Here is a 25,926-nt window from a genome sequence, read left to right on the forward strand (position 1 = left end):
TTTTTTTTGTCTCTCACTTTTGCAGTCGCATTTTGGGATTGCAGTCTTTCCCTGCATGTCGTTGCGATCTCAAGTATCCTGGCGATCACTGTCGTTCGAACGGTCACAAACCAAAAAGCGATCAAACGACCAGCGTGAGGTTGGACACTTAACCACGGGTTTCCGCGTATCACCTCTCACCGCCGTGCAAGCTGAACGCTTATTCAATCCCTGCTCTGGGAACTCAGGCGCTATCGGTCTTTCGGCCTGTACGTATGCGCATACCTACAATCCCCTTCTCCTCAAGAACCGCATCGCGAACATCTCGTCCCCTCAAACCCACAGAAAGCCGCCAACTGTTCGATTATCCGAGCAAAAGCGAGACATGGAAGCCCTCCTGACACTCGTCGCATGCTAATCTTTCCTAGGACTCGACATTTGTCAAAGGATAACTTTAGCACAACTGCTCAATCTCCTTCCCGTCTTTCGCGTATTGAATCCCCCACAGCTCCTCTCCTTTTCACATTCTTGGATAGATTCCGTTTAGCTGTGTGTTTAGACGTGATATATAAGCACTGGGTTACCAATTAATCCCCTGTGTAACAGCTTAATGTGAGTTTTTCCACCGAGTTGTGTCGGGCACTTTACTGAGCTTGATATCAGAGATAATCAACGAACTCCTCGCTATTAACGGATAGAAAATGGCGACGAAGACAGGTTCCGCTACCAATGCGACGGACCAAACCCATCTCACCGGGTTGACGCCATGTATATTTCCTCGACTGGGTCCGAAGTCCCAGCATCACCGCACCAAGCGCCCCATGACTGCCCGCATAGTCCTGCAGGAACCGCGGAAACTTCAAGAGCTAGCCAAGTCTGGAAGCTCGGCCCTCTCGAACGCTTTGCGCGTTGCATGGGCGCTGGTACTTCGATGCTATACTGACTCGGAGGACGTCTGCTTCGCTTACCAGGAAACTGGTTCTGGAGCGGCGATCGGCGGCGATATGTCGATTGCTCGAGTAAAGCTGCATGACGATACAACATTGACCGAGTTGGTTGAAGACAAAAAAGGTGAGTGCATCATAAGCATTCCGTATCGCACTGATGTACCGTTCGGCAAGGCCGGCGCCGCAAAAGTGGCTGAAAAGCTGCTGTTTAATACGGCGCTGGTGCTTCGAACGCCCACTAATGTAGGAATGCCAACCGAGACTGCGATAAATTCTCGACACGGAAACACAATGCTTCCGGAAGACGTAAGCGGGATTCTCTTCTTTCACAACTTTGTCCGGTGTTATTGATAAAATTAGTGTCGAATTCGCGTCCTTGCTAAGGACTTCAACGGGATGATCACCATGTTCTTGGAATGGTGGAGCTCCGAAATGACCATGGATCAGTCGATGGATGTCGCCAGCACATTTGACAAGATTCTTACTACAACGCTCAACTCTCCTCAAGTTCGCGTTGAAGAAGTTGATTTCTTCACCGACCGTCACTTGAAACGGGTCCTAAGCTGGAACAGCAAACCGTTGGAGAGGATAGATAAATGCATACACGAAGTTTTCCATGAACAGGCGCGCCGACGAGGCAACCACGAAGCCATACATGCTTGGGACGGACGTTTTACGTACGCTGAATTCGACGAAGTCACCTCCCGCTTGGCAAATCGCTTGATTCAGATGGGCGTAGGACCGGAAGTCCGAGTACCCTGCTGTTTTGAGAAATCGGTACGCTTTTTGCAGCCTCCTTTTTCTTCACTGTTCTTTCCTCTTCTAAAGGCTAACGGGGCCGTAGAAATGGTATCCTGTCGCAATATTTGCGGTAATGAAAGCTGGAGGCGCGTTTGTTCCTTTCGATCCATCGCATCCAATTCCACGTCTCCAGTCTCTAATCCAGAAACTTGGAGCACACATCTTGCTGTGCTCCGCAAATTACGCTGATCGCTTATCGGAGGGGATTTGCACTGTGACTCCGGTTGATCAGGGCCTTATCAATCGTCTTCCTCAACTTTCTAGGCCACCAACGTACGTCTCGCGTTGTAGGGCCGACAACGCCGCTTATTTGATATTCACATCGGGCTCCACTGGAGAACCAAAGGTAAGTTGTATACTGTTTTCACGGGTTACGATCCACATCTAACACTTAGCAAGGGTACCGTGATCGAGCATGCGTCGTATGTCTCCGGAGCGGACGCTCATGCCCCAGCCTTGGCCATTACCGAGAATTCCCGTGCCCTGAACTTTGCGGCTCATACTTTCGACGCCAGCCTTGTCGAGATCCTCAGTCCGCTGCTGGTCGGGGGAACGGTGTGCATACCGAGCGAGGAGGACCGGATGAATGACATTGTTGGAGTGATCAATAGGATGCGGGTTAACCTCGCGACGCTCACCCCCTCATTTATAAATTTCATCCCGCCGGCCGAAGTCCCTGGTCTAAAAAGCTTGGTGTTGGCGGGCGAGGCAATGTCGCAGTCACATGTTGACGCTTGGTCGCACATCAACCTCATCAACGGCTACGGACCAACTGAATCCTCGGTATGCGCCGTCACGAATTCTCACATGACTGCTGACTCCGAACCGACAGACATCGGGTTTCCGATCGGCCTTCATTGCTGGGTTGTCAACCCTAGGGATCACAATCGGCTCGTCCCGCCCGGATGCGTCGGCGAATTGCTTCTCGAAGGCCCCAGCCTCGCGAGAGAATATCTCAACAACCCTGAAAAGACGGAGGACGCTTTCATCTGCGACCTTGCCTGGGCTAAAAGCGTAAATGGCAAGCCTAGGCGATTTTATAAAACCGGCGACCTTGTTCGCTACAACTCGTTTGAAGGTTCTTTAAACTATGCCGGGAGAAAAGATACCCAGATCAAATTTCATGGTCAGCGTATTGAGCTTGGTGAAATTGAACACCATATTGTCGCTGACCCAAATGTTAGCCATGGCCTGGTCCTGTTCCCAAAAAAGGGTTGCTGCAAGGGACGCATTGTTGCAGTGTTCACTCTCAGTTGTCTTGTCGGTGATCTCATGAATCCAACACCACTAAAATTAGTGTCCCATTCGCAGAAGAATGCAGCCGTTAAAGAAATGCGGCAGCTGCTAGCAGCCAATCTACCATCGTACATGGTCCCGACTATGTGGCTCTGCGTTGAAGCTTTTCCAATGTTGTCTTCCAGAAAATTAGACCGGAAGGCGATATCGACGTGGGTGGACGAAATTGATGGCGAACTTTTCCTACAAGTCGCAATGTCTGGCAAAGATGATGACGACGAACACGAAACCGAAGGGACCAAGCCCAACGAGGTAGAAGACAAGCTCAGGAGGGTCTGGGCTCGAGTGCTAAACCTTCCTGGAAACCGAATTGGCCTGAATCAGAGCTTCCTCAGCTTGGGAGGAGACTCCATTACGGCGATGACATGCGTGGGACAGTGCAAGAAGGTTGGCCTTGGGTTTACTTTCCAAGAGATCCTTCGTAGCAAGTCAATCAGGGAGCTTGCCCCCTGTGCAAGGACCACAATCCAGACTGTTGACTATCAGGAAGAAGTCGACCAAGAGTTCGATCTCACACCCATCCAGCAGTACCACTTCCAAGTTCGTGAGGAGAGTCAGGGCTATTTCAACCAAAGTTTCTTTTTGAAGCTCGCTCGACCAACATCAGAGGCCGTCCTTCGCCAGGCAGTCGAGGTCATCGTTGATCGCCATTCAATGCTCCGCGCCCGTTTTAGTAGACAAGGTCCAAACGGGGAATGGAAGCAACGCATTACTTCCGATGTAGCCTCTTCCTATCGGCTTCGCACTCATCACATCAATTCGCGGGACGAGGCAGACGCAGCGATCGCCGATAGCCAGAGTTCAATGGACATTGAACATGGTCCATTGTTCACCGCCGATCTCTTCGACGTGGGCAAGAAAGAGCAGCTCCTTTCCATGGTCGGACATCATTTGGTTATCGATCTGGTCTCGTGGAGAGTAATTTTAGAGGATCTGGAAGAGTTATTGCTGAATCCTCACAATCCGTCTCTTGCATCCCCGTCCATTCCGTTCCAAACATGGTCCAAGCTTCAAATAGACCATTGCCAGGACCTTGACTTGTCGAAAGTTATCTCAGCCGGAGAGATTCCTGCCGGTAATTTCTCTTACTGGGACATTGACCCCCAGCTGAACACTTATGGTGCTGCTGCTTGCGAAGTGTTCGAAATGGATAGTCCGACTACTTCACTTTTGCTGACAAAATGCCATAACGCTATGCGTACCGAACCGGTTGATGTCTTGGTTGCTGTGCTCATTCATTCATTCGCGGAGACATTCCCTGACCGCGATGTCCCCGCTATCTATAATGAAGGCCACGGCCGTGAACCTTGGGACGACTCAATTGATATTTCTCATACAGTTGGATGGTTCACAACAGTGTATCCCGTTTTTGTCCCCACCTCAAGCTCAGATGACATCGCCAACACTGTGATGCGCGTCAAGGACATTCGTCATCGTGTCCCAGGCAACGGTCGACACTACTTCGCCTGCCGATTCCACACTAAAGAAGGCAAGGATAGATTTAGCCATCACGCTCCAATGGAGGTATCTTTCAACTACCTGGGCCAATATCAGCAATTGGAGCGGACGGATGCCCTGCTGCACCCGGTGGACGAGATGGCAGGTGAAGCTAGAGAGGCAGGAGGCTCAGCTGACTATGATAAAACCACACCGCGGTTTGGTCTCTTTGAAATCTCTGCCGTGGTCGCTGGTGGGAAACTCCGATTTGCCTTTACATTTAACCGGCACATGAAACACCAACCTGCTATCCGGAAATGGGTCTCTCGATGTCAGCGGAACTTAAGTCATATTGCCAGCGAATTCGTGACTATGGCTCCCCGGATAACACTCAGCGATTTCCCACTCTTGCCATTAACATACGATGATCTTAATTCCATGGTCACGGATAAATTACCGCAAATTGGCTTATCTAGTCTGAGTCAAGTGGAGGATGCTTTCCCATGTTCCCCAATGCAGCAAGGGCTGCTGATCAGCAGAAATAAAGACGGCGCATTCTATTCTGTTCACGTAACCTTTGAAGTTAAGCCTCAGGGTCGTAACCCTGTGGATGCTGAGCGGCTTGCTTCTGCATGGTCGAAAGTGGTTGAACATCACCCAGCTCTTCGCACCGTGTTCGTCGAGGGTCTGACTTCTGACGGTCTTTTTAACCAATTAGTCCTTAAGAGCATCAAGCCCCAGCTACTTCGGCTGCGATGTAAGAGCGATAATGACGTACTTCCTACGCTACAGAACCAAAAGCCATATGGCTATGATGATGATACCAAGCCTCCGCATCGGCTTACGATCTGCCAAACGCCGAATGGAAACGTTTTCTGTCGCCTTGAGATGAGCCATGCCATCATGGACGGCATGTCAATCTCAATTATCTTTCGTGACCTTGCGTTGGCGTATACTGAAAGCCTCGCCAAAGAGCCTGCCGTGTCCTATAGCGCTTTTATTGCTTACCTTCAAGAGCAGCCAACTGCCAAAGGAATTGAATTCTGGGCTTCTTACCTCAAGGGCGTAGAGCCAAGTCACTTCCCCGCCCTAAACGACGGGATCACAGCTGAAAAGGTGCTCCGCACCCTACGACTTGACTACAAACAATTAGCGGACCTCCAAAACTTTTGCGATTCTAACGGACTTACACTTTCAAATGCGATCAATACTGCATGGGCGCTCACTTTACGGTCCTATCTCGGCTCTGAAGAAGCATGCTTTGGATACCTGTCTTCGGGACGTGATATTCCCGTCCCTGGCGTCGATAACGCTGTTGGACCTTTCATCAACATGCTTGCATGTCGAGTAAGTATGCCCAATGACCGTCCTCTCAGTAAAGTCCTCGACGCCGTCCAGCAAGATTACATGGACAGTCTACCGCACAAGCACATTTCTCTTGCCGCGGTTCAACACGCATTGAAACTCTCTGACGTCGCTCTCTTCAATACCTGTGTCTCCTATCGCCGACTTCCGACAAATAGAAGTACAGAACAACAGATGATTGAGTTTAGTGAATACTGCCCAATTCATGACCCAACGGAGTATCCTGTCTCTTTGAATATTGAAGTTTCTGACATTGAAGTTTTTATCGACCTCGATTACTGGACGGATTCCATTTGCGAGCAGCAAGCAAGGAATATTGCTAACACTTTTATTCGATCCCTTGAGAACATAACCTACAACGCAAAACAGCTAGTCGCCCAACTAGATAATGTCAGTACACAAGATTATGAAAATATCTGGTCCTGGAACTGCAATATTCCGGAAACAATCAATGAGTGTGTGCACGAAGTGGTCAGGAAGCAGGCGAGAGCCCGTCCAGATGACCCTGCTATTTGCGCCTGGGATGGAGATTTCACCTATCGTCAACTTGACGAGATCTCAACACGCCTGGCAAATTACTTTGCGGCCTTGGGCGTTGTCCCAGAATCGTTTGTCCCTACCTGCTTCGACAAGTCTGCTTGGACCATTATTTCCATGCTTGGTGTCTTGAAGGCGGGCGGTGCATGTGTGCCCCTGGACGCTACGCATCCCAAAAATACGCTTCAGTACAAGGTTATGGACTGTGATGCACAGATAGTAGTGGCATCGCCACAGAGGGCTTCCATGTTTGAAGACATGGTTCCATATGTCGTGGCAGTCAATTCTGATCTGATTGACGAGATCGCAGAATATGATGAATTCTGCGGTATACCTGCGGAGCCCACGAACCCATGTTTCATTATCTTCACTTCGGGAAGTACAGGAAAGCCAAAGGGAGTCGTGTTGGAACATCGTTCAATTGTGTCGAGTGCCGAAGCTCACGGTTCTGCCCTGGGCCTTGGACCACAAAGCCGAGTCTTGCAATTCGCTGCCTACACTTTCGATAACAGTCTTGAAGAGATATTTACTACGCTCATGCGTGGAGGCTGCGTCTGCGTCCCGTCGGAAGAAGACCGGTTCAACAACCTCGCTGGCGCTATCAAAAAACTAAATGCAAACTTCATGGATCTCACTCCTACCGTTGCCTCTTTTATTCACCCTAGCGATGTCCCATCAATTAAGGCTATCGGAATTGGAGGTGAGGCTATGACAAAAGCAGTCAAGGATATTTGGTGTTCAATTCCGATCCACAATCAGTACGGACCTTCAGAGTGCTCAATTAACTGCACTCAGAACCGTAATGCTGCAACGACGGATGTTTCCAATATTGGAAAAAGCATCGGGAGCGTATCCTGGGTCGTTGATCCGTCCGACCACAATAAACTAGTGCCTATTGGTGCTGTTGGTGAGCTTCTTGTTGAGGGGCCGATCGTCTCCCGTGGCTATCTCAACGACCCAGAAAAGACGGCCAAATCCTTTCTCGAAAATCCATCTTGGGTTGAAAAGGACCCAGCTCCGCGTATCAATTCAATCAGAAGAATGTACAAGACCGGTGATTTGGTCAGATACGACAGCGATGGATCAATAGTTTATCTCGGCAGGAAAGATACCCAAGTCAAATTAAACGGGCAGCGCATCGAACTTGGAGAAATAGAATACTATGTTAAAATCAACTTGCCAGAGTCTACTCAGTCAGCTGTTCAGCTAATTGTTACCGGTGGCGTTAAAACCCTTGCTGTCTTTTTATGTATGAAATCAAGTGGTTCGACCACGGCCCCTGACTCAGACAACATTCTCCTTCCAATGGATGCAACCGTCGAGTCTACTGCAAGATCCCTCGAGTCAGCATTATTAGCGGTAATACCTGCATATATGGTCCCCGGAGCGTACATCCCCGTGTCAGAAATGCCACTCACCGCGTCCGGGAAACTCGACCGCCGGGCACTGTGCAATGCAGCCCAGTCCTTGTCCGATGAACAAGCATCTACTTACAGGCTTGGAGATTTTGGTGGGGGAAGAGCACCCGAAACCGAGACTGAAGCGATCCTGCAACAGTTATGGGCATCCGTTTTATCCAAGCCGACTTCTGTTATTGGAGCCGATGATAGCTTTTTCCGCCATGGTGGAGATTCAATCGGTGCTATGAAGCTCGTTACTGCTGCTCGAAGAAAAGGGCTTACACTTTCTGTCGCGAGCATTTTCCAGCATCCAAAGCTCTCTGAGATGGCTGCATCGTGTCAGAGTTCTGCTGAGAGTACAGAGTTGACTAATGGAATCACCATGATGCCAAACCCTATAAAGCCATTCTCTTTGCTTCCAAAGGATGTTGACATTAATGAACTTGTGAATGAAGTTTCGGATATATGTGACGTTTCAGCCAAGTCAGTTCAAGATATTTACCCTTGCACGTCTATACAAGGTGGTTTGGTTGCTTTGTCCAGCAAGCAACCCGGAGCGTACGTCGCTCAAAATGTTTTCCGTTTGCCATCAAATGTCGATTTCCATAAATTTAGGAAGGCATGGCAGGCGGTAGCCGATGCGGAGGCAGTTCTTCGTACCCGGATTGTCTTTACAGAAACTTTGGGCTTCCTCCAGGCTGTTGTCGACGTGCCAATCGACTGGAACTCGGTAAGAACGATTCGAGATATTGCAAGTGAAGATCGTAATTTACCCCCGCATGATGGTGGAATACTTTGCAGGTATACCATTGTCGGCGAGCGTTCACAATCGCCACAATTTGTCTGGACCGTTCACCACGCTTTATATGACGGATGGAGCATACCCACTTTGCTAAACAGAGTGGCCGCCTGCTACCGCAATGCTGATTCGCTGGGGGTTGCTGTAGAGACTCCATTCTCACGGTTCCTTCAATATCTAAACGCCATCGACAAGAAGGCTTGCGACGATTTTTGGATGGCTCGACTAGAAGACCCAGCATCGTCGCCATGGCCGCGACTCCCGAACTTCCATTACCAGGTCAAAGCACACGAAAAACTTTCCCAAGCTGTGAAACTTCCGTCGATGTCAGATAAGGAAATAACGGTCGCCTCGACTATTCGTGCGGCTTGGGCGTTAATTGCCTCTCTATACTCGAATTCCGACGACGTTATATTCGGGGAGATGCTGACTGGACGAGATGCCCCTGTTCCCGGCATTGAGGATATGATCGGCCCGACATTTACCTCAATTCCTTCTAGAGTCCGCATCAATCGTGGTCTTACTGTTGCTGAGTTCTTGAAGGATGTCCAAAATCAGTTCGTACAGGCTATGCCGTATCAATTTGCCGGGATCCAAAATATCAAGCGCCTTGGCTCCGATGCCGCTTTGGCGTGCGAATTCCAAAACCTTCTCACCATCACCCAGGATGCAGACGAAACCGCGGATGGTTTTTGGAATATGATCAGTTCTGGACTGGAAGGAAGCGACTTCTTCTCCTATCTTTTGAACATCTCTTGCACAATTGCTAAGTCAGAAATTCGTATTGATACTCACTATGATGCTAGCGTTCTTTCGCAATGGCAAGTGGAACGAATTATAAACCAGCTGAGCACTCTTCTCAGGCGACTAGCGTCCAATGACTATTCAGAAACCAAGCTCGGCGATATGGACGTTATGAACTCTCAAGACATAGAGCTTATTGAAGAGTTGAATTCAACTGGAGCGGAGCTCTATGACAGATGCGTTCACGACATGTTTTATGATCGAGTCCGGACGGATCCCACTGCCCTGGCTCTTGACGCCTGGGATGGAACCTTCACATTTGAGGAGCTAGATGATGTCTCTACAAAACTAGCTCATCATTTGGTCGACTTGGGAGTTTGCGCCGACCCGGAGGTTTATGTTCCTCTATGCTTTGAAAAGTCGGCCTTTGCAGTGGTTTCCATGTTGGCAGTGATAAAGGCCGGAGGTGCCTTTGCTTTCCTGGACCCCATCCATCCAATTGTTCGACTTCAAGGAATTGCAACTGATCTTGAAGCATCCATGGTCCTCTGTTCTTCCCGGCATAAATCAATTTGCGAGGATTTGGCACCGCAGACCTTAGTCGTCGACATGGCCTTACTCCGGACGTTGCCATCACGGTCGCAACTGCTACCTCAAGTTCCTACAGATAATGGAGCATATGTTATATTTACCTCTGGTACAACAGGAAAGCCGAAAGGAATTTTAGGTAAGAGTCTCTCACCCAGCAACCCTTCAATTCCCCACTAACGAATTGATCAGTTGAACATCGTAACGTGTGCTCCGCTGCCATGAGCCATGGTCCGGCAGTGTACCTCAAACCTTATCGTCGCGCCCTTCAATTTGCGTCTTTCACTTTTGATGCTAGTATACTCGAAACGCTTACGGCCCTCATCATTGGAGCATGTGTTTGCATGCCAAATGATTTTGATCGTATAAACAACATAGAAGAATTTATCACTAAGATGAACATTGACTGGGCCGAATTCACTCCGTCCTTTGCTCGCGTTTTATCACCTGAAGATGTTCCGACGATCAAGACTCTCTCACTCGTCGGTGAAAGTCTGTCCGAGTCCGATGTTACCACCTGGGCTAATAGAGTCCAGCTTGTGAATGGCTATGGACCATCTGAGGCAACAGTACTCTCAACGGTCAAAAGCCAGATAACCACAAAGACAAACCCCGTTAACATTGGCCAAGCACTGGACCGCTGCTGGATTGTGGACCCGCAAAATCATGATAGGCTTGTTCCAGTTGGCGCCGTAGGTGAGCTCCTTGTGGAAGGTCCTACCGTTTCCCGATGCTATTTGAAGGACCCCGAAAAGACCACTAGCGTATATATCAAAAACCCTAAGTGGGCGCAGCGCACCCAGTCTGGGGACAGAAGAATGTACAAAACCGGTGACCTTGTGAGGTATCACAACGACGGATCGATGGATATCATCTACATTGGCCGGAAAGACAACCAGGTTAAACTTCGTGGACAACGCCTTGAGATCGATGAAGTTGAACACCACCTTCGAGCGGATGACGCTGTTGTGAATTGCGTTGTAACTATCCCGAAAGAAGGCATTCATGCCAAACGACTGGTGGCTGCAATCTTTTCAGAGGACGCTACCAGAGGTGACCCATCCACCAAACTCGAAATGATTCCTTTCGATGATGTAGCCCCGATGATGTCCGCTATTCAAGAACGTTTACGTCGTCTTCTACCGCCATATATGGTTCCAACAAAATGGGTATCTTTCAAATCGATGCCTATCATGCCCTCCGGGAAATTGAATCGACGGCAAATTATAAAATTTATTGAAGAAATGCAGAGAGACCATGCGAGAAAACCGCCCGTTCAGCAGTCTCGGGAAGTTGACGTGACCCCTGTGATCGACGTTGTCGAAGAACTTCGAAAAGCGTGTAGTCATGTACTCAAGATACCCTTGGACGAAGTTGAGCCCGAAACCTCGTCATTTTTACATTTGGTATGCTGATGTCGTGAGCTACGCTCTTATTTACTAGGTTATATAGCTAACATTCTTATCAGGGTGGTGACAGCATTTCTGCGATGCAAGTTATGGCACGATGCCGTTCCCAAGGTTTAACTGTGGCCGTGCAGGACATCATGCAAGCCAAATCAATAAACCAGCTGGCTACTCTAGTCAAATTCTCGAAGAAAAACATGAATGCTGAGAAATCTGAGAAGGCTGAAATGACTAGGAGGATCGAAAAGGCTGAGAAACCACAGATTAACAACAAAATTGAGAGCATTCCACAGTGTGATATCATCCTTGAACTCCAAAAGGTCTGGAGTCATGCCCTAAACCTGGCACTCGACGAGACTGAGCTCGACTGCTCGTTTTTGCATCTGGTAAGAAGCTCGATCCTTATATTGACAAGATTGTATCTGATTTGCTAACATATTCTCAGGGAGGAGACAGTATTTCGGCCATGCAAGTGATGGCAAAATGTCGCTCGCAGGGTATTAAAATTACTGTCAAAGATATCATGCAAGCTAGATCAATTAGAGAACTCTCTACCCAAGTTACGTTCTCTGGTGGTGGGCGTCCCAGGGCTGAAGCGGAAGTTGAGATACCCCAAAAGTTAGAAGATACAAGGTCATTCAACCTGTCCCCCATTCAGCAACTTTACTTTGACTGCGTTGGGGACAACTGGAAACAGTTCAACCAAAGCGTCTTGATGCGCTTGACCTCGGAACGCAGTCCCGATGATATCGCTCGCGCTATCACTAAATTGGTTACAATCCACCCGATGCTACGAGCTCGCTTTGAGAAGAACGAAGCTGGAAATTGGCATCAATGGATTTCTGGTGACATTTCGACATCTTACCGTTTCCGTGCTCACAATGACGTCAAACCGAGCCAGGTGAAGTTGTTAATTGAAGACAGCCAGAAATGCCTTGATATCGAGAATGGACCCCTTTTTGCCGTTGACATGTTCGATCTACCTAAAAAAGAAAGCCAAATTTCTCTGGTTGCTCATCACCTTATTATCGATGTGATGTCTTGGCGCGTTATTCTCCAGGATCTCGAGGACGTGCTGGCCGGCACTGAACTTCAACTCCACACTTCCACTTCGTTCCAGGATTGGTGCAAGCTCCAAACAGAAAATGCCCAGAAAGAAACACCTGAAAGAGTTCTCCCGGCCTCAGACGTGTCCACTGCTGATTTCGATTATTGGGGGATGTCAAACAAATCAAATTTGAACGGCGATATCCAAACAGAAGAAATTGAGCTTAGTGCAAGTTCCACTAAGCAGCTAGCAACGGCATGTCATGAGAATTTTGGAGCAGACACGGTCGATGTTATACTCGCTTCTATTCTTCTCTCATTCCATCGAGAATTTACGGACAGGAAAATACCCCCGCCGGTGTATAATGAAGGACATGGACGAGAACCCTGGAGCCCGGAGCTTGATCTTTCCTCTACCGTGGGGTGGTTTACCACAATGAGCCCAATATATCTGTCCTATGATGCCGAAACCTCTGGTGACCTTACTCTTTTGGACACCATCCTGTGGGTCAGAGACTTACGACGCCGCACTCCCGGCAAAGGCAGACCTTACTTCGCCTATCGATACTTAACGGATGATGGAGAAAAATATTTTGGAAAGCACTGGCCTATGGAGATCTGCTTTAATTACCTTGGCCAAATGCAGCAAAATGAGCAGAGTATCGCCATTCTTCAACCTGTCGGTGGTGCCGGAGGTCAATCCGTCAACACACTCTCCGATATTGGAGCAGAAGTACCTCGGTTTTCCCTGATCGAAATATCAGCCGTTATCACTGATGGAACGTTGAAGGTATCCTTTGGCTTCAATAAACACATGAAACGAAAAAATGGAATCTTGAATTGGCTTTCTGGCTGCAATACCCTCCTTGAAGAAGCGGGAACTTTCAAGAAAATCAATACACAGAGCCCAAGAGAATTCCCTCTCCTTCCACTGGTATATGGCAGTCTTACTAAACTGCAAAAGCAAGTTCAGGAGTTAGGGATCTCTATTGACGAAGTGGAAGACGCATATCCACCTTCTCCTATGCAGCAAGGGATTCTCATCAGTCAACTGAAGGATCCACAGAAATATTCGTTCCATTTTGCTTATGAAGTCAAGTCGAACAAGCGAAACCATCGAATTGATGGCCGTCGATTGGAAGCGGCATGGAAGGCTGTGGTTTCTCGGCACCCGTCTCTAAGAACGGTATTCGTCAACAGCGTTAGCACCAAAGGTCTCATGGACCAAGTTGTCTTGAAGAAAGTTATGGCAAATACCCTATACCTCGAAGCGGAAACAGCAGAAAAAGCATTTGCAAGTGTTGAACCTTTTGACTGCAGTGAAAAGAGGCCCCCTCACAGATTTGCCGTCTGCCAAACCTTTGATGGTCGGGTGTTCTGTAAAGTTGATATCAGTCACGCAATCTCCGATGGCACATCTATGAGACTCATGATCCAAGACCTAACAGCTGCTTATGAGGCAACGTCAGCCATTGAACCAGGGCCGCTTTACAGTGACTTTATTCAATATCTGCAAAGAACCCCCAAGGAGGAAGCGTTAAAATACTGGAAGACTTATCTCTCTGGAATCGAACCATGTCTGCTACCATCGCTTGCTGAGGTTCCCATCCCTTCTAAAAGAGAGCCTAAAGACTATGTTTTAACAATCAACCGGGGATCTGAGCTACAGAAGTTCTGCAGGAAGCACGGATTAACGCCTGCGAACGTACTTCAGCTTCTCTGGGGCTTGGTTCTCGTAGCATATACCGGTACGGATGAAGTTTGCTTCGGTGTAGTTTCGTCCGGAAGAAATGTCCCCGTTAATGGCATTCAAGAAGCTGTCGGCGCTTTTATCAACATGATCATCTTTCGCCTCAAGCTATCGAACAATACCTCGTTAGTTGACACTTTCCGGCAGCTGCAAACAGACTTCATGCGCAGCCTGGAGTATCAAAGCTGCTCACTTACAGAGGTACAACATGCACTTGGCTTCTCTGATACACCATTGTTCAATACCGCCTTCACATTCCAGAAAGGCTCGGATGCAGACTCCCCTACTCCTATGATCACATTCGAGCATTTCGATTCGACCGACCCCAATGAGTTTAATCTCTCTATTAACGTCAGTCTTATCGATTCATCCTTGCTCATTGGATTTGGCTACTGGACCGACACGATATCGGATGCACATGTTGTCAACATAGCAAAAACATTCGAGCATTTGTTGGATGAGCTCATCAACAATAATGGAGATGCTAGAGTAGTGGGAGATCTTGACTTGCTAGGCGAACATAGCTGCAAGCAAATTCGCACCTGGAATAGTCAACCCCCAAAGGTTGTCAACAAGTGTATTCATGAGCTTATCCAACAGCAGGCCTTGCTTCGCCCGAGGACAACCAAGGCAGTCGAAGGCTGGGATGCATCTTTCACATATGCTGAATTGAATGCGATCGCATCCCGATTAGCAGGCCGTCTCATCGGTTTTGGAGTCGGACCCGATGTTTATGTTCCCCTTTTCTTTGAAAAGTCGGCATGGTCTGTTGTTGCGCAGCTCGCCGTTCTTAAAGCTGGCGGAGCATTTGTACATGTTGATCCAACCCACCCCGAAAGCAGATTGCGCCTGCTTATCGAAGATGTTGGAGCGGATTTCATTGTCTGCTCTCCAACGTACCGTGAAAAGGCATCTAAGGTCACAAAAACCATATTCGTACTCGACCCTCAAGATGTTCGGAAACTTCCTAATACCCAAGCAACTCCTCTTACCCCTCCTCGGCCTTCTAATGCAGCTTACATCATTTTCACTTCCGGGACCACAGGCCGTCCAAAGGGGACAGTCATTGAACACGGAGCAATCTGTACGAGCTCCCTCGCTCACGGCGAGGCGTTTTTGATGAACGGTTCCTCTCGAGTATTCCAATTCGCTTCGTACACCTTCGACGCCTCAGTCATTGAAATTACCACGTGTTTGATCATGGGTGGCTGCGTCTGTGTGCCTAGTGACGAGGAACGAATGAACGATATCGCCAAAGCCATGACAAAATATAGGGCGAACTGGGTGTTCCTGACTCCATCTGTTTTGAGTACCATAAAACCTGGTCAAGTTCCAACTCTGAAGGTCATTGCGGTAGGCGGAGAACCCATGCCAGAAAAGATCATAGAAGAATGGAAAGGTGGTCCAGCGATAATCAACACTTACGGCCCAACCGAAAACTCCGCCATCTCCTCTGCGAGTCTCAAAGTTGATACTAATGGAGTTACTGTCGACAAGGATCGATTAAATATTGGACCGGCCGTTGGATGTAGAGCCTGGGTAGTTGACCCCAACAACTACAATCGCCTCGTCCCAGTGGGTGCAGTAGGAGAGCTTCTATTAGAGGGTCGCACTGTTAGTAGAGGATACCTTAATAACCCACAGAAAACAGCGGAAGTGTTCCTAGATAGGCCCGAATTTACCGAAGATCGTCGATTAAGAGATCTAATCCCTCGTCAATGTCGGATGTACCGGACCGGTGATCTAGTCAGGTGGAATCCTAATGGTACTATCAACTTTATCTCGAGAAAAGACACGCAGATTAAGCTAAACGGCCAACGAGTCGAGCTTGGTGAAATTGAGCACCAGTGTATAGCCAACCTTCCAGAGAAAACACAGGCCGCTGTCGACTTGGTTGTACCATCAGATTCCAGCAAAAAAAACCTTACCGTGTTTTTCACTGTTTCCTTTTCGGATGTCGATAAATCCATTTTGACCAAAGCTGATGGTTCCAGCTGTGATGAACTTCTGATCCCAATGGACGATACCATCAGATCTGTGGCAAAGTCACTGGAGACGGGCTTGGGAGCCTGCGTGCCCTCGTATATGATCCCACGTCTTTTCATTCCCGTTTCCAGGCTTCCTTGGACTTCATCTGGTAAGCTTGATCGTAACCGCCTCCGAAATATGGTCCAGGATTTATCGAAAGAGTCCGTTCGCTTGTACCGGCCAAAAGCGCAAAACAACAAACCTGCTTCAACGTCTAACATAGAGAAAAAACTTCAAGCCTTGTGGGAGAAAATTCTCAACCTGCCACCTGGTTCTGTGAGCGCCACAGATAGTTTTTTCAAGCTTGGAGGAGATTCGTTAACCGCCATGCAACTAGCTGGAAGTGCACGCGCACAGGGTATGTCGCTGACATTCTCCAACATTTTCAAGTTCCCGATATTATCGGACATGGTTAGCAGTTGTGGCGTTTTGAAGAAGACGGAGGCTCCATCCCAACTGAAGCCGTTCAGTCTGTTACCTAAACCAGAACTAGTCGAAGATGTAAAACAGGAAGCAGCTGAACTTTGCCGCGTGAGCGAAAGCGACATCCATGACATTTATCCTGCGAGCTCACTTCAGGAAGGATTTATCACACTCGCGATAAAGCAGCCTGGTGCATACATAGCGCAAAGTATATTCCGCCTTGATGCTTCTGTTGATATTCCCAGATTTAAGGCTGCCTGGCAAACAGTTGTGAATGATTTGGACATGCTAAGGACCCGTATTGTTCACACTGCATCGTCTGATTTTCTTCAAGTGGTTCTCAAGAAGGAGACGTTCGCGTGGGGTTCCTCCTCCAGTTTGGAATCAATTTCCGATGAAGCTACCCAACTACCAGCGCATAATGGCGGGCAATTAGCGAGGTTCTCGCTCGTCGATGATAGAAAATTGGGTTCGCGATTCTTTGTTTTGTCTATGAGTCACGCTCTTTATGACGGATGGAGCCTTCCACTCATGCTGAAGAGAGTCGAAAACGCATACTTCGGTCGGGGTTCCCCCCCGCAGCAAGCCTCCTATTCCAGATTCGTTCAATACTTGAAAAATGCAGACCTCGATGCGTCGGATAAGTTCTGGAGATCCAAGCTGGCTGGAATTTCTTCCGATAAATTCCCCCAAGTTCCACTTTCAGCTGGCGATAAACCCTTGGCAACACGGACTATCTCAAGCCGTACAAATATCCCCACTCAACAATCTGGCGATGTGACACTACCAACTATTATCAGAGCCGCTTGGGCTCTAGTTGTCGGCAGCCATACCGGAACCGACGACGTCTGCTTCGGCGAGACCCTGACCGGACGGAACATCAATGTTCCCTTCATCACCGAGATTGTCGGCCCAACGCTCACGACGGTTCCAACAAGGATTCAAATAGATCGAAAGGAGACACTTGCAAACTACTTGCAAAAGGTACAGCAGGAGAGCGCAGATGTAGTGCCACATCAACATGTCGGTTTGCAGCGTATCAACAGACTAGACGGCGACACTGCAGTTGCGTGTGATTTCCAAAACCTTTTGGTCGTCCAAACGTCCCACGAGAAAATCCAGGAAGATTTCTGGGATTTCCAAGATCTCGACAATTTTCAGAACTTCTTAACGTACCCCCTCGCCGTTGAATGCAACATTGGAGACAGCTACGTGGACACAACTGCTTACCACAACGAGAATGCAATAAACAGCTGGCAAATGCAGCGGATTTTAGACCAGTTTAGCTCCGTCATTCAACAAATCGTCGAGGCCTCGGAAACCAACAAAGTGAAGGTAAACGATATTGAAGTTTTTAGCCAAAAGGACAAAGAGACAGTTGCCTGGTGGAACCGTCGCAAGCCGTTAGCCGTCAATGAATGCATCCACGATTCATTCACCAGGAAAGCAGAGTCTCAGCCGGCTTCTCCCGCCGTTTGCGATGCTGAAGTTGAGCTTACCTACGAAGAACTTCGAAGCCATGCCTCGCGGCTCGCTTTACATCTAATCTCCATCGGTGTTGGACCCGAAGTACTCGTTCCGATTTGTCTCGATAAGTCTGTTTGGGTAGTTGTGACGCTCATGGCTGTGCTTATGGCCGGGGGAGCTTTCGTTGCCCTAGATCCATTGCATCCTACTTCCCGCCACAAAGAGATTATTATAGAAACGCATGCCGAGATAGTGCTCTGCTCACCAAAATACCGGGAGCGCTTTGTCGATTTTGTGAAGCACGTTATGGCCGTTGATAGGAGATCTATTACCAACCTACCTCGCGGTGACTATGGCAGGCTTTCTGGTCGAGCAAAGCCTGAGAATACAGCGTATGTTGTTTTCACGTCTGGTAGCACTGGCCGAGCCAAGGGGGTAGTTATCGAGCATAAGGCTTTCTGCAGCAGCTCTGCGGCGTTCGCACCTGCCACACTCATGGATTCTCGCTCACGCACTCTTCAGTTTGCGTCTCTTTCATTCGACGCAGCGGTTATGGATATCCTAACACCCCTCTCTTTGGGTGGCTGCGTTTGTGTGCCCACTGAAGAGGAGAGACTCAAGGATATTGCGGGAGCAATCCGTAGAATGCGTGTGACTTGGGCTTGTCTAACACCATCAGTCACGAACATTATTGATCCAGCCAACGTTCCCTCTGTAAAAACGCTGGTTTGTGGTGGCGAAACACTCTTTCCCGAAGTCATTCTGAAATGGGGAGACAAGGTTAACTTGATAAACGCATACGGGCCTTCGGAATGCTCAGTGGTTTCAACGACTAATCAACACGTATGTCTTCAAAACCCTTCTTCTATCGGTGTCTCAATTGCGGCTACCACAGCTTGGGTCCTGGATCCAGTCGATCATGACCGACTCGCTCCGTTGGGGGGGGTAGGTGAATTGGCGCTGAGTGGCTCGACTCTTGCGAGGGAATACCTTAACAACCCCGAGAAAACTAGCGAGGCTTTTGTTGAGGATCTGGCATGGGCGGTACGGTTTAGTGGTGTGGTGCCAGTTCGCAGGATCTACAAAACCGGTGACCTCGTGAGATATAATCCCGATGGCTCCCTTGAGTTTATTGGCCGCAAAGACAGTCAAGTCAAGCTCCACGGCCAGCGGATGGAGCTTGGGGAGATCGAACATCGACTATATATCGATCGTCGGATCAAACATGCCGTTGTCCTTATGCCCAACTCTGGTCTATGCAAAGGACGACTCGTGGCTATAGTTTCGCTCCGCAGCCTACCGTCCGAAGCTTCAGGTATATCCGGTGGTGATCTTGAACTTGTCAACGAGAGACAATTGTTTGACGAAGTTTGCTCTCAACTGAATGAGGTTCAAGATAATCTTTCGAGCCAACTTCCTCTGTTCATGATTCCACAAACTTGGGTTGTTGTGCATGCTATTCCATTGTTAGCCTCAGGGAAGCTTGATAGGAAAAAGGCTATCGCCTGGATTGAGAATATCGACGAAAAAGCCTATGAGCAAATCATAGGCGCAAACGAGGTGGACAGCAATGAAGTACAGGCAAGTGACGCGGCCAAAGTCGTACAGAAAGTCTGGTCGACGGTTCTCAATATTCCTCTCAGCAAAATCAGGTTAAACCAATCCTTTATGAGCCTAGGTAGGTAGCCAACACGTCCTTTATGCATACATATCCGCTGACCAATCGCAATACAGGAGGTGATAGTATAGCAGCAATGAGCGTTATGTCCCGGTGCAGACGAGAAGGAATCAATCTTTCGTTTCACGATATCCTCCGCTGCAAGTCGATCATGTCCCTCGTGGAGCGCGTTACCTCTACAGCCAACACTGTTCAGAAAGACGAAGTAATCAACGTGCCGTTTAGTCTCTCTCCCATTCAAAAACTGTACTTTGAGTCTTCCAACGTCTATACAGGTAGTGGGCGCTTTAACCAAAGTTTCTCATTACGGATTACGAAGCAAGTCCATCCAGTCGACGTGAGACAGGCGATTGAAGCAATCGTCAGTAAACATTCAATGCTTCGAGCTCGATTTAGCCAGGATGCACTCGGTATTTGGCAACAAAGGATTACCAATGTAAGTCACATTTAACCCTTCATTGGTACATATTATTCTAATTGAGGCAGGATCTCGGCACGTCTTATCGTTATCGCACCCATAATATAGCCGGGACCCACCAGATTCCGTCAATTATTTCAGAGAGTCAAATATGTTTGGATATTGAAAACGGCCCAATTTTTGCTGCTGACCTATTTAACTGTCGGAATGATTGTCAAATGCTATTCCTTGCTGCTCACCATTTATGTGTTGACATGGTTTCGTGGCGGATTATACTCCAGGACCTCCAGGACTATCTTGAAACCGGTTCGCTTTCGGCCGATAAGCCTCTCCCTTTCCAAGTATGGTGTTCTATGCAAGCCGAACATTGCCAGAAACATACATCGAGAAAACTACTTCCATTCGACGTCCAGCCTTCGAACCTTACATACTGGGGAATGGAAGGAAAGAAGCCAAGTTACAAAAACGCAGAGCAACTAACTTTCATTGTGGATGAAAAAATTACCAACTTGGCGCTTGTTGATTGCCACAAAGCGTTTCAAACTGATCCTGTTGATTTGTTTCTTACTGTCATTGGACACTCCTTCGGGCGGGTATTCCGAGATAGGGAAGTCCCTACACTATTCAATGAAGGGCACGGACGTGAGCCCTGGGATGCGTCCCTAGATATTTCCCGGACCGTGGGTTGGTTTACTACAATCTGCCCAATATCAGTTCCTGTTAATTCTGGTAAGTATTTATTTGGTTTTATGCGTTTTTGGTGGAGTTGTGCTGACATGACACAGGTGCAAATGATAAATATGGCGCCCTAGAGACGTTGCGAAGGACGAAGGACATCAGGCACAGCATTCCAGACAACGGCCGGTTGTATTTCGCGGAAAGATTCCTCTCTTCTAGGAAGGTTGCCACTACTGATATTCCAATGGAGATACTATTCAACTATCTCGGTCGAATGCAGCAACTAGAACGGGATGATTCGCTCCTTCAACAAGCCGACTTCGTATCTACCGAGCATGATATTTTGGCAACAAGCGACGTCGGCCCAAATACCCCGAGACTTGCTCTTTTTGAAATCACTGCCGTTGTCCAAGAGGAGAAGATTCAATTCTCCTTCATGTTCGACAAGAGCATGGCTCGCACTAACGATATCCGTCGCTGGGTAGCGGAGTGTAAAAACACCCTTGAAGAAACCGTTATACGCCTCGCCCAGACCTCACCAGAGCCCACTCTCAGTGATTATCCTTTGCTTCCACTTTCATATGAGGGCCTCAAGAAACTTATTAAAATCACCTATCCCAAGGCTGGAATCAAACACTGCAACGAGGTGGAGGACATCTATCCATGTTCACCAATGCAAGAGGGAATCTTGCTCAGCCAACTCAGGAATTCAGATGCCTATTTGGTTAATTGTATATTCGAAGCCAAGTCCAAACAATCTCACCGGCGAGTGGATACTGAAAAACTTGCACATTCCTGGGAGCGAGTCGTGAGTCGGCACGCAGCATTGAGAACAGTCTTTGTTGATAGCCTGTGCAAGGGAAGTACTTTCGACCAGCTTGTTGTGAAAAGTGTTGATAGTGGCATTATATTTGTCAATTGCCATGACTCTGAGGCCATTGATAAACTGAACAACATCAAACTAAAGGACACCAACTTGAAGAAACGTCCCAAATTGCCACATCAGTTCATTCTCTGCACCACAAATAGCGGACGAGTTCTCATCAAGCTTGAGATTAACCACGCCATTATTGACGGAGGGTCAGTGGGTATCATGATGGCCGATTTGATCGCTGCCTATGAGAACCGTCTCCCAGATGGTTCTGGGCCCCTATTTAGCGACTACATCCGGTTCATCAGACAACAATCTCCCGAACAAGAAATTCACTTCTGGAAGAATTATTTGGAAGGAATTCAGCCATGCCATATACCCAAATATAGCAATCAAAGGAAGCCTCAACGATGCTTATCTGCAGTTGAGATGGAATTTAACCGGTTTCCTGAACTGCATCAGATGTGCGAAAAGCTTGGGGTGACATTGGCAAATGTGATGCATACCGCTTGGGCCTTTGTACTAAGAAGCTACACGCATTCAGATGATGTCTGTTTCGGGTATATCTCTGCCGGCCGAGACGTTCCTGTCGACGGAATTCAAGATGCCGTTGGGGCTTTTATCAACATGCTCTGCTGCCGTGTCCTATTCTCTTCCTCTTCATCGACTGAAGATGTTCTTCGTAAAGTACACGACGACTACCTTGCCAGTCTGCCTCACCAACGATGTTCCCTTGCCCAAGTACAGCATGAACTTGGATTGGCTGGTAAAGCACTGTATAACACTGCTTTGTCAATTCAAAATCACAGCCGATCAAGCGATGCCGCCGAGGAGGATTTGATGTTTGAAACCCTTTCCGCCCATGACCCTAGCGAGGTAAGAAAGCAATACGAACCGTAAATGTATCATTTAGCTGACTTATTGATGTAGTATGTCATTACTGTTAACATTGAAACCGCGAAAAACGACGAAAAAGTGGTGCTGAGATATTGGAGCGACGCAATTCCAGATTTTGAGGCCAAGAAATATGCAAGTTCAATGGCTGAAATCTTGACAAAATTCCTCGACCAGCCTAGACAAAAGGTTGCAACTCGTGACCCAGTCATAAAACCAAGTCTAGAGATATCGCCATCCGAAGACCAGGAAAGGTCGGATTCGCCCGCCAAGCAAGAGAGCGAACGATTCTATGAACAGAGCGTGGCTGGAAGCTCCGCTGATTTGACGAAGGTCGTGGATTCCTGTGTGCGCGAGGTCATCCAACAAATGTTGGAGAATGGCACCTTGAAAAGCAACCCGAGTGTCAATATGGCTGATTTGGTTGACCGCAAAATATCCGAGATACTGGGCCAGAGTCAAGCATTAATCAAGCCAGTATCTGGAAGCAGCCATGGTACCTTCTCACCATATCGAAAGAAGGCAGGGTTGGATCTTCCTTCTACCTCCTCAGATTCCTACGAAGTTCTGGATTACAACCCGAAAGACGATCCCGACACTCATTCCATGGCCGCACAAATCCGACGAAGAGGTCGTTCAGCTGTTATAGAAAAGAAGCTTCTTTCTCTGTGGAGTTCTATGCTGGAGATGGATGAGGATGCAATTGCTCCTGACGATAACTTTTTCGAATTAGGGGGTGACAGTCTTACAGCTATGAAGCTTGTTGGAGCTGCCCGTGAAGATGGTCTTGCGTTGACCGTTGCTGACGTATTCCGCAACCCTGTCTTTGAAGATATGGTCACAATGATTCGAGTCGCAAGTTTGATGACTGCATACGAGGATGGAGATGGAGATGGAGATGCTAATAGCAACGGGGATTTGTCATCTTATCATCGAACAGTCCCCGTACTACGGTCGGCAGCAAAGAGCGAACTATATCAGCGATTCTCCCTGGTCAAGGCTACTAACATCGATGCCTTCCTTCAAAGCAATATCTGTCCGAAGGTCGGTGTCTTCAAAGGAGGTATTGCTGATGTTCTACCGGTCACAGATTTCCAAGGCTTAGCAATTACGGGATCGCTGCTAGAGTCTAAGTGGATGCTTAACTACTTTTTCTTTGATGGAAACGGTCCTTTAGACCTAAAGCAGTTGAAGCTAAGTGCTTTCAGACTTGTCAACTCGATTGATGTTCTCCGTACCGTTTTCCTTCCACATGGCGACCGCTTCCTGCAAGTGGTACTTCGCAAAATGCGACCAGATTTCTTTGTGTACGAAACTGAGTCAAACATGGATGAGTTCACGGCCATGCTACAGCAGCGCGACCGGGATCAAGGACCCCGCCTTGGAGAACCTTTCTTCAATTTTATAGTGGTGAAACGGAAGGATTCTGACCATCATCGGATTATCATCCGCATCTCCCATGCTCAGTACGACGGCGTCTGTCTTCCAAAGATATTTTTGGCCCTTCAATCAGCATATCAGGACGAACCCCTGCCACCTATGTCGTCATTTGCTAATTACGTCCGCAGCACTGCAAGTACCATCACGTCAGATCACTATCAACACTGGAGGGCGCTTCTCAAAGGGTCCCGCATGACGGAAATTGTACGAAGGCATGGGCCTAATTATCGAAGATCTGCTGGCGCGACGACTCAGCTCAAGCAAACCATCCTATTTCCCCCAATCGCACATGGAAGCATCACTACTGCGACCGTTGTCAAATCTGCATGGGCATTGGTACTTGCCCAACTTACTGGCCGCTCAGATGTTGTGTTCGGTCATACGATTAGTGGTAGGAATGCCACAGTTCCAGGAGTTGAAAGTACGGTTGGACCATGCTTGAATATAGTACCTGTCCGGGTAAGATTTTGCGAAGGATGGACAGCGCTAGACCTGCTCCGTTTTGTGCAAGACCAGCAAGTTTCCAACATGCCTTATGAAGCACTTGGGTTCCGTGAAATTTCGAAACACTGTACAGAATGGCCAGACTGGACAAACTACACTACAGTTGTTCAGCACCAGAATGTTAGTTACGGCAGTGAGATGGAACTGGGAGGAAACACATATAAGATTGGAGGTGTTGGCGCAGATGAGGACTTTTCCGATTTCTCAGTTATATCGACTCCAAAGGGTTCGGATAGATGCGAGATCAGTCTCTCCTTCTCCCAGAACGGCGATATCACTCCAATTTTTGCGCAGAAAGTCCTTAACATGCTCTGTAACATCGCCTCTAACTTTACAGCCGAGCCAAACTCCGCTCTAATGTCACCTACAGAACTTGGCGAGCTACCCCCACAAGTTATCGACGAAACAGGTCGACAAAACGACAACTATTTTGTATCCTCTCAGCTCCAGGGGCTTAGCCGGGCTGATCTCCTTGTGCTATCTGATGTTCTCAGTCGCAGCTGGCGTCAAGTACTTGGAGATGACAACACAAATGGCCTTAACCTTGAATCGTCTTTCTTCGATCTCAACGGAGACATCATGGGCTTGGCTCAGGTGTCTTGGCTCCTAGAGCAAGAAGGCTTCAAGGTGCGAATTGAAGATCTCATTGACCACCCAACAATGCTAGGCCAGATGGCTGCCATGTGCTCCTCGAAGGTGGAGCAATCGAAAATGACGTTCATGGATGAGGAAAGCTCTATTCCTGCCACTCCGACGACCCCAAAGTCCGAGAAAAAGTCATGGTTAAAGGCTATGAACATGGCCCGGAAGATTGTTAAGCGAAATACTCGGTCATCCTAAAAAAAAAAAAAAAAAAAAAAAAAAAAAAAAAAAAAAAAAGAAAAAGAAAAAGGAGAAATACACATATATATATATATATATTAATCTAAGTTGACAATGTGGCTCATCTTCGATCTTTTGTTTCTGTTGATATTTTGTTTATCTATGTTAAGATCAATCATTTCTTTTTATCTTTTAACAGACATAATCCCTTGAGCATAGAGAGCTCTGAATCATTTGTACATAGTCTGGAAAGGTTCAGAATTTATATTCTTTATTTTTAATTTTTAATTTTATTTTTATTTTATTTCTTTTAAAGCTGGTACTTTGTAGTAGCTATTAATTTCACTTTTAGGTCAATGAATAGGTTCCACCTCTAGATGGAATGTACAAGAAACATATGTACCATGTGGATATTCTTTGCAGCACAGACGACCGAACCCGATTCGACCATGCAGCTAACTTTCTAGACAAGTCTTCTCAGCTCACTAGAGTACATGTCTATGGCACCACGGCTGGAGAATCTACAAACCAGGCTTTACAGAGACAAAAATGTTTCCCATAAGGGAAGCAAGATTTGCGGGAAAGAGAGTTATCACTGGATATCAAA

General features: G+C 47.7%; 1 protein-coding gene across 1 annotated transcript; it reads left to right on the forward strand.

Moving 5' to 3' along the window:
* Positions 1-12: 12 nt before the first annotated feature.
* Positions 13-25,570, forward strand: D8B26_002597 (NRPS-like protein biosynthetic cluster). The gene is made up of 13 exons (XM_003069074.2): positions 13-248; positions 408-591; positions 643-1,232; positions 1,287-1,703; positions 1,771-2,073; positions 2,127-10,032; positions 10,086-11,299; positions 11,362-11,685; positions 11,745-19,692; positions 19,749-20,128; positions 20,179-20,839; positions 20,896-22,535; positions 22,590-25,570. The coding sequence occupies exons 3-13, from the start codon at positions 681-683 to the stop codon at positions 25,335-25,337; spliced, it is 24,093 nt and encodes an 8,030-aa protein (XP_003069120.2). The 5' UTR covers positions 13-248; positions 408-591; positions 643-680; the 3' UTR covers positions 25,338-25,570.
* Positions 25,571-25,926: the final 356 nt, after the last annotated feature.

The sequence above is a fragment of the Coccidioides posadasii genome, chromosome 2, assembly GCF_018416015.2.
Source record: "Coccidioides posadasii str. Silveira chromosome 2, complete sequence".
In the NCBI taxonomy this organism is placed as follows: Eukaryota; Fungi; Ascomycota; class Eurotiomycetes; order Onygenales; family Onygenaceae; genus Coccidioides; species Coccidioides posadasii.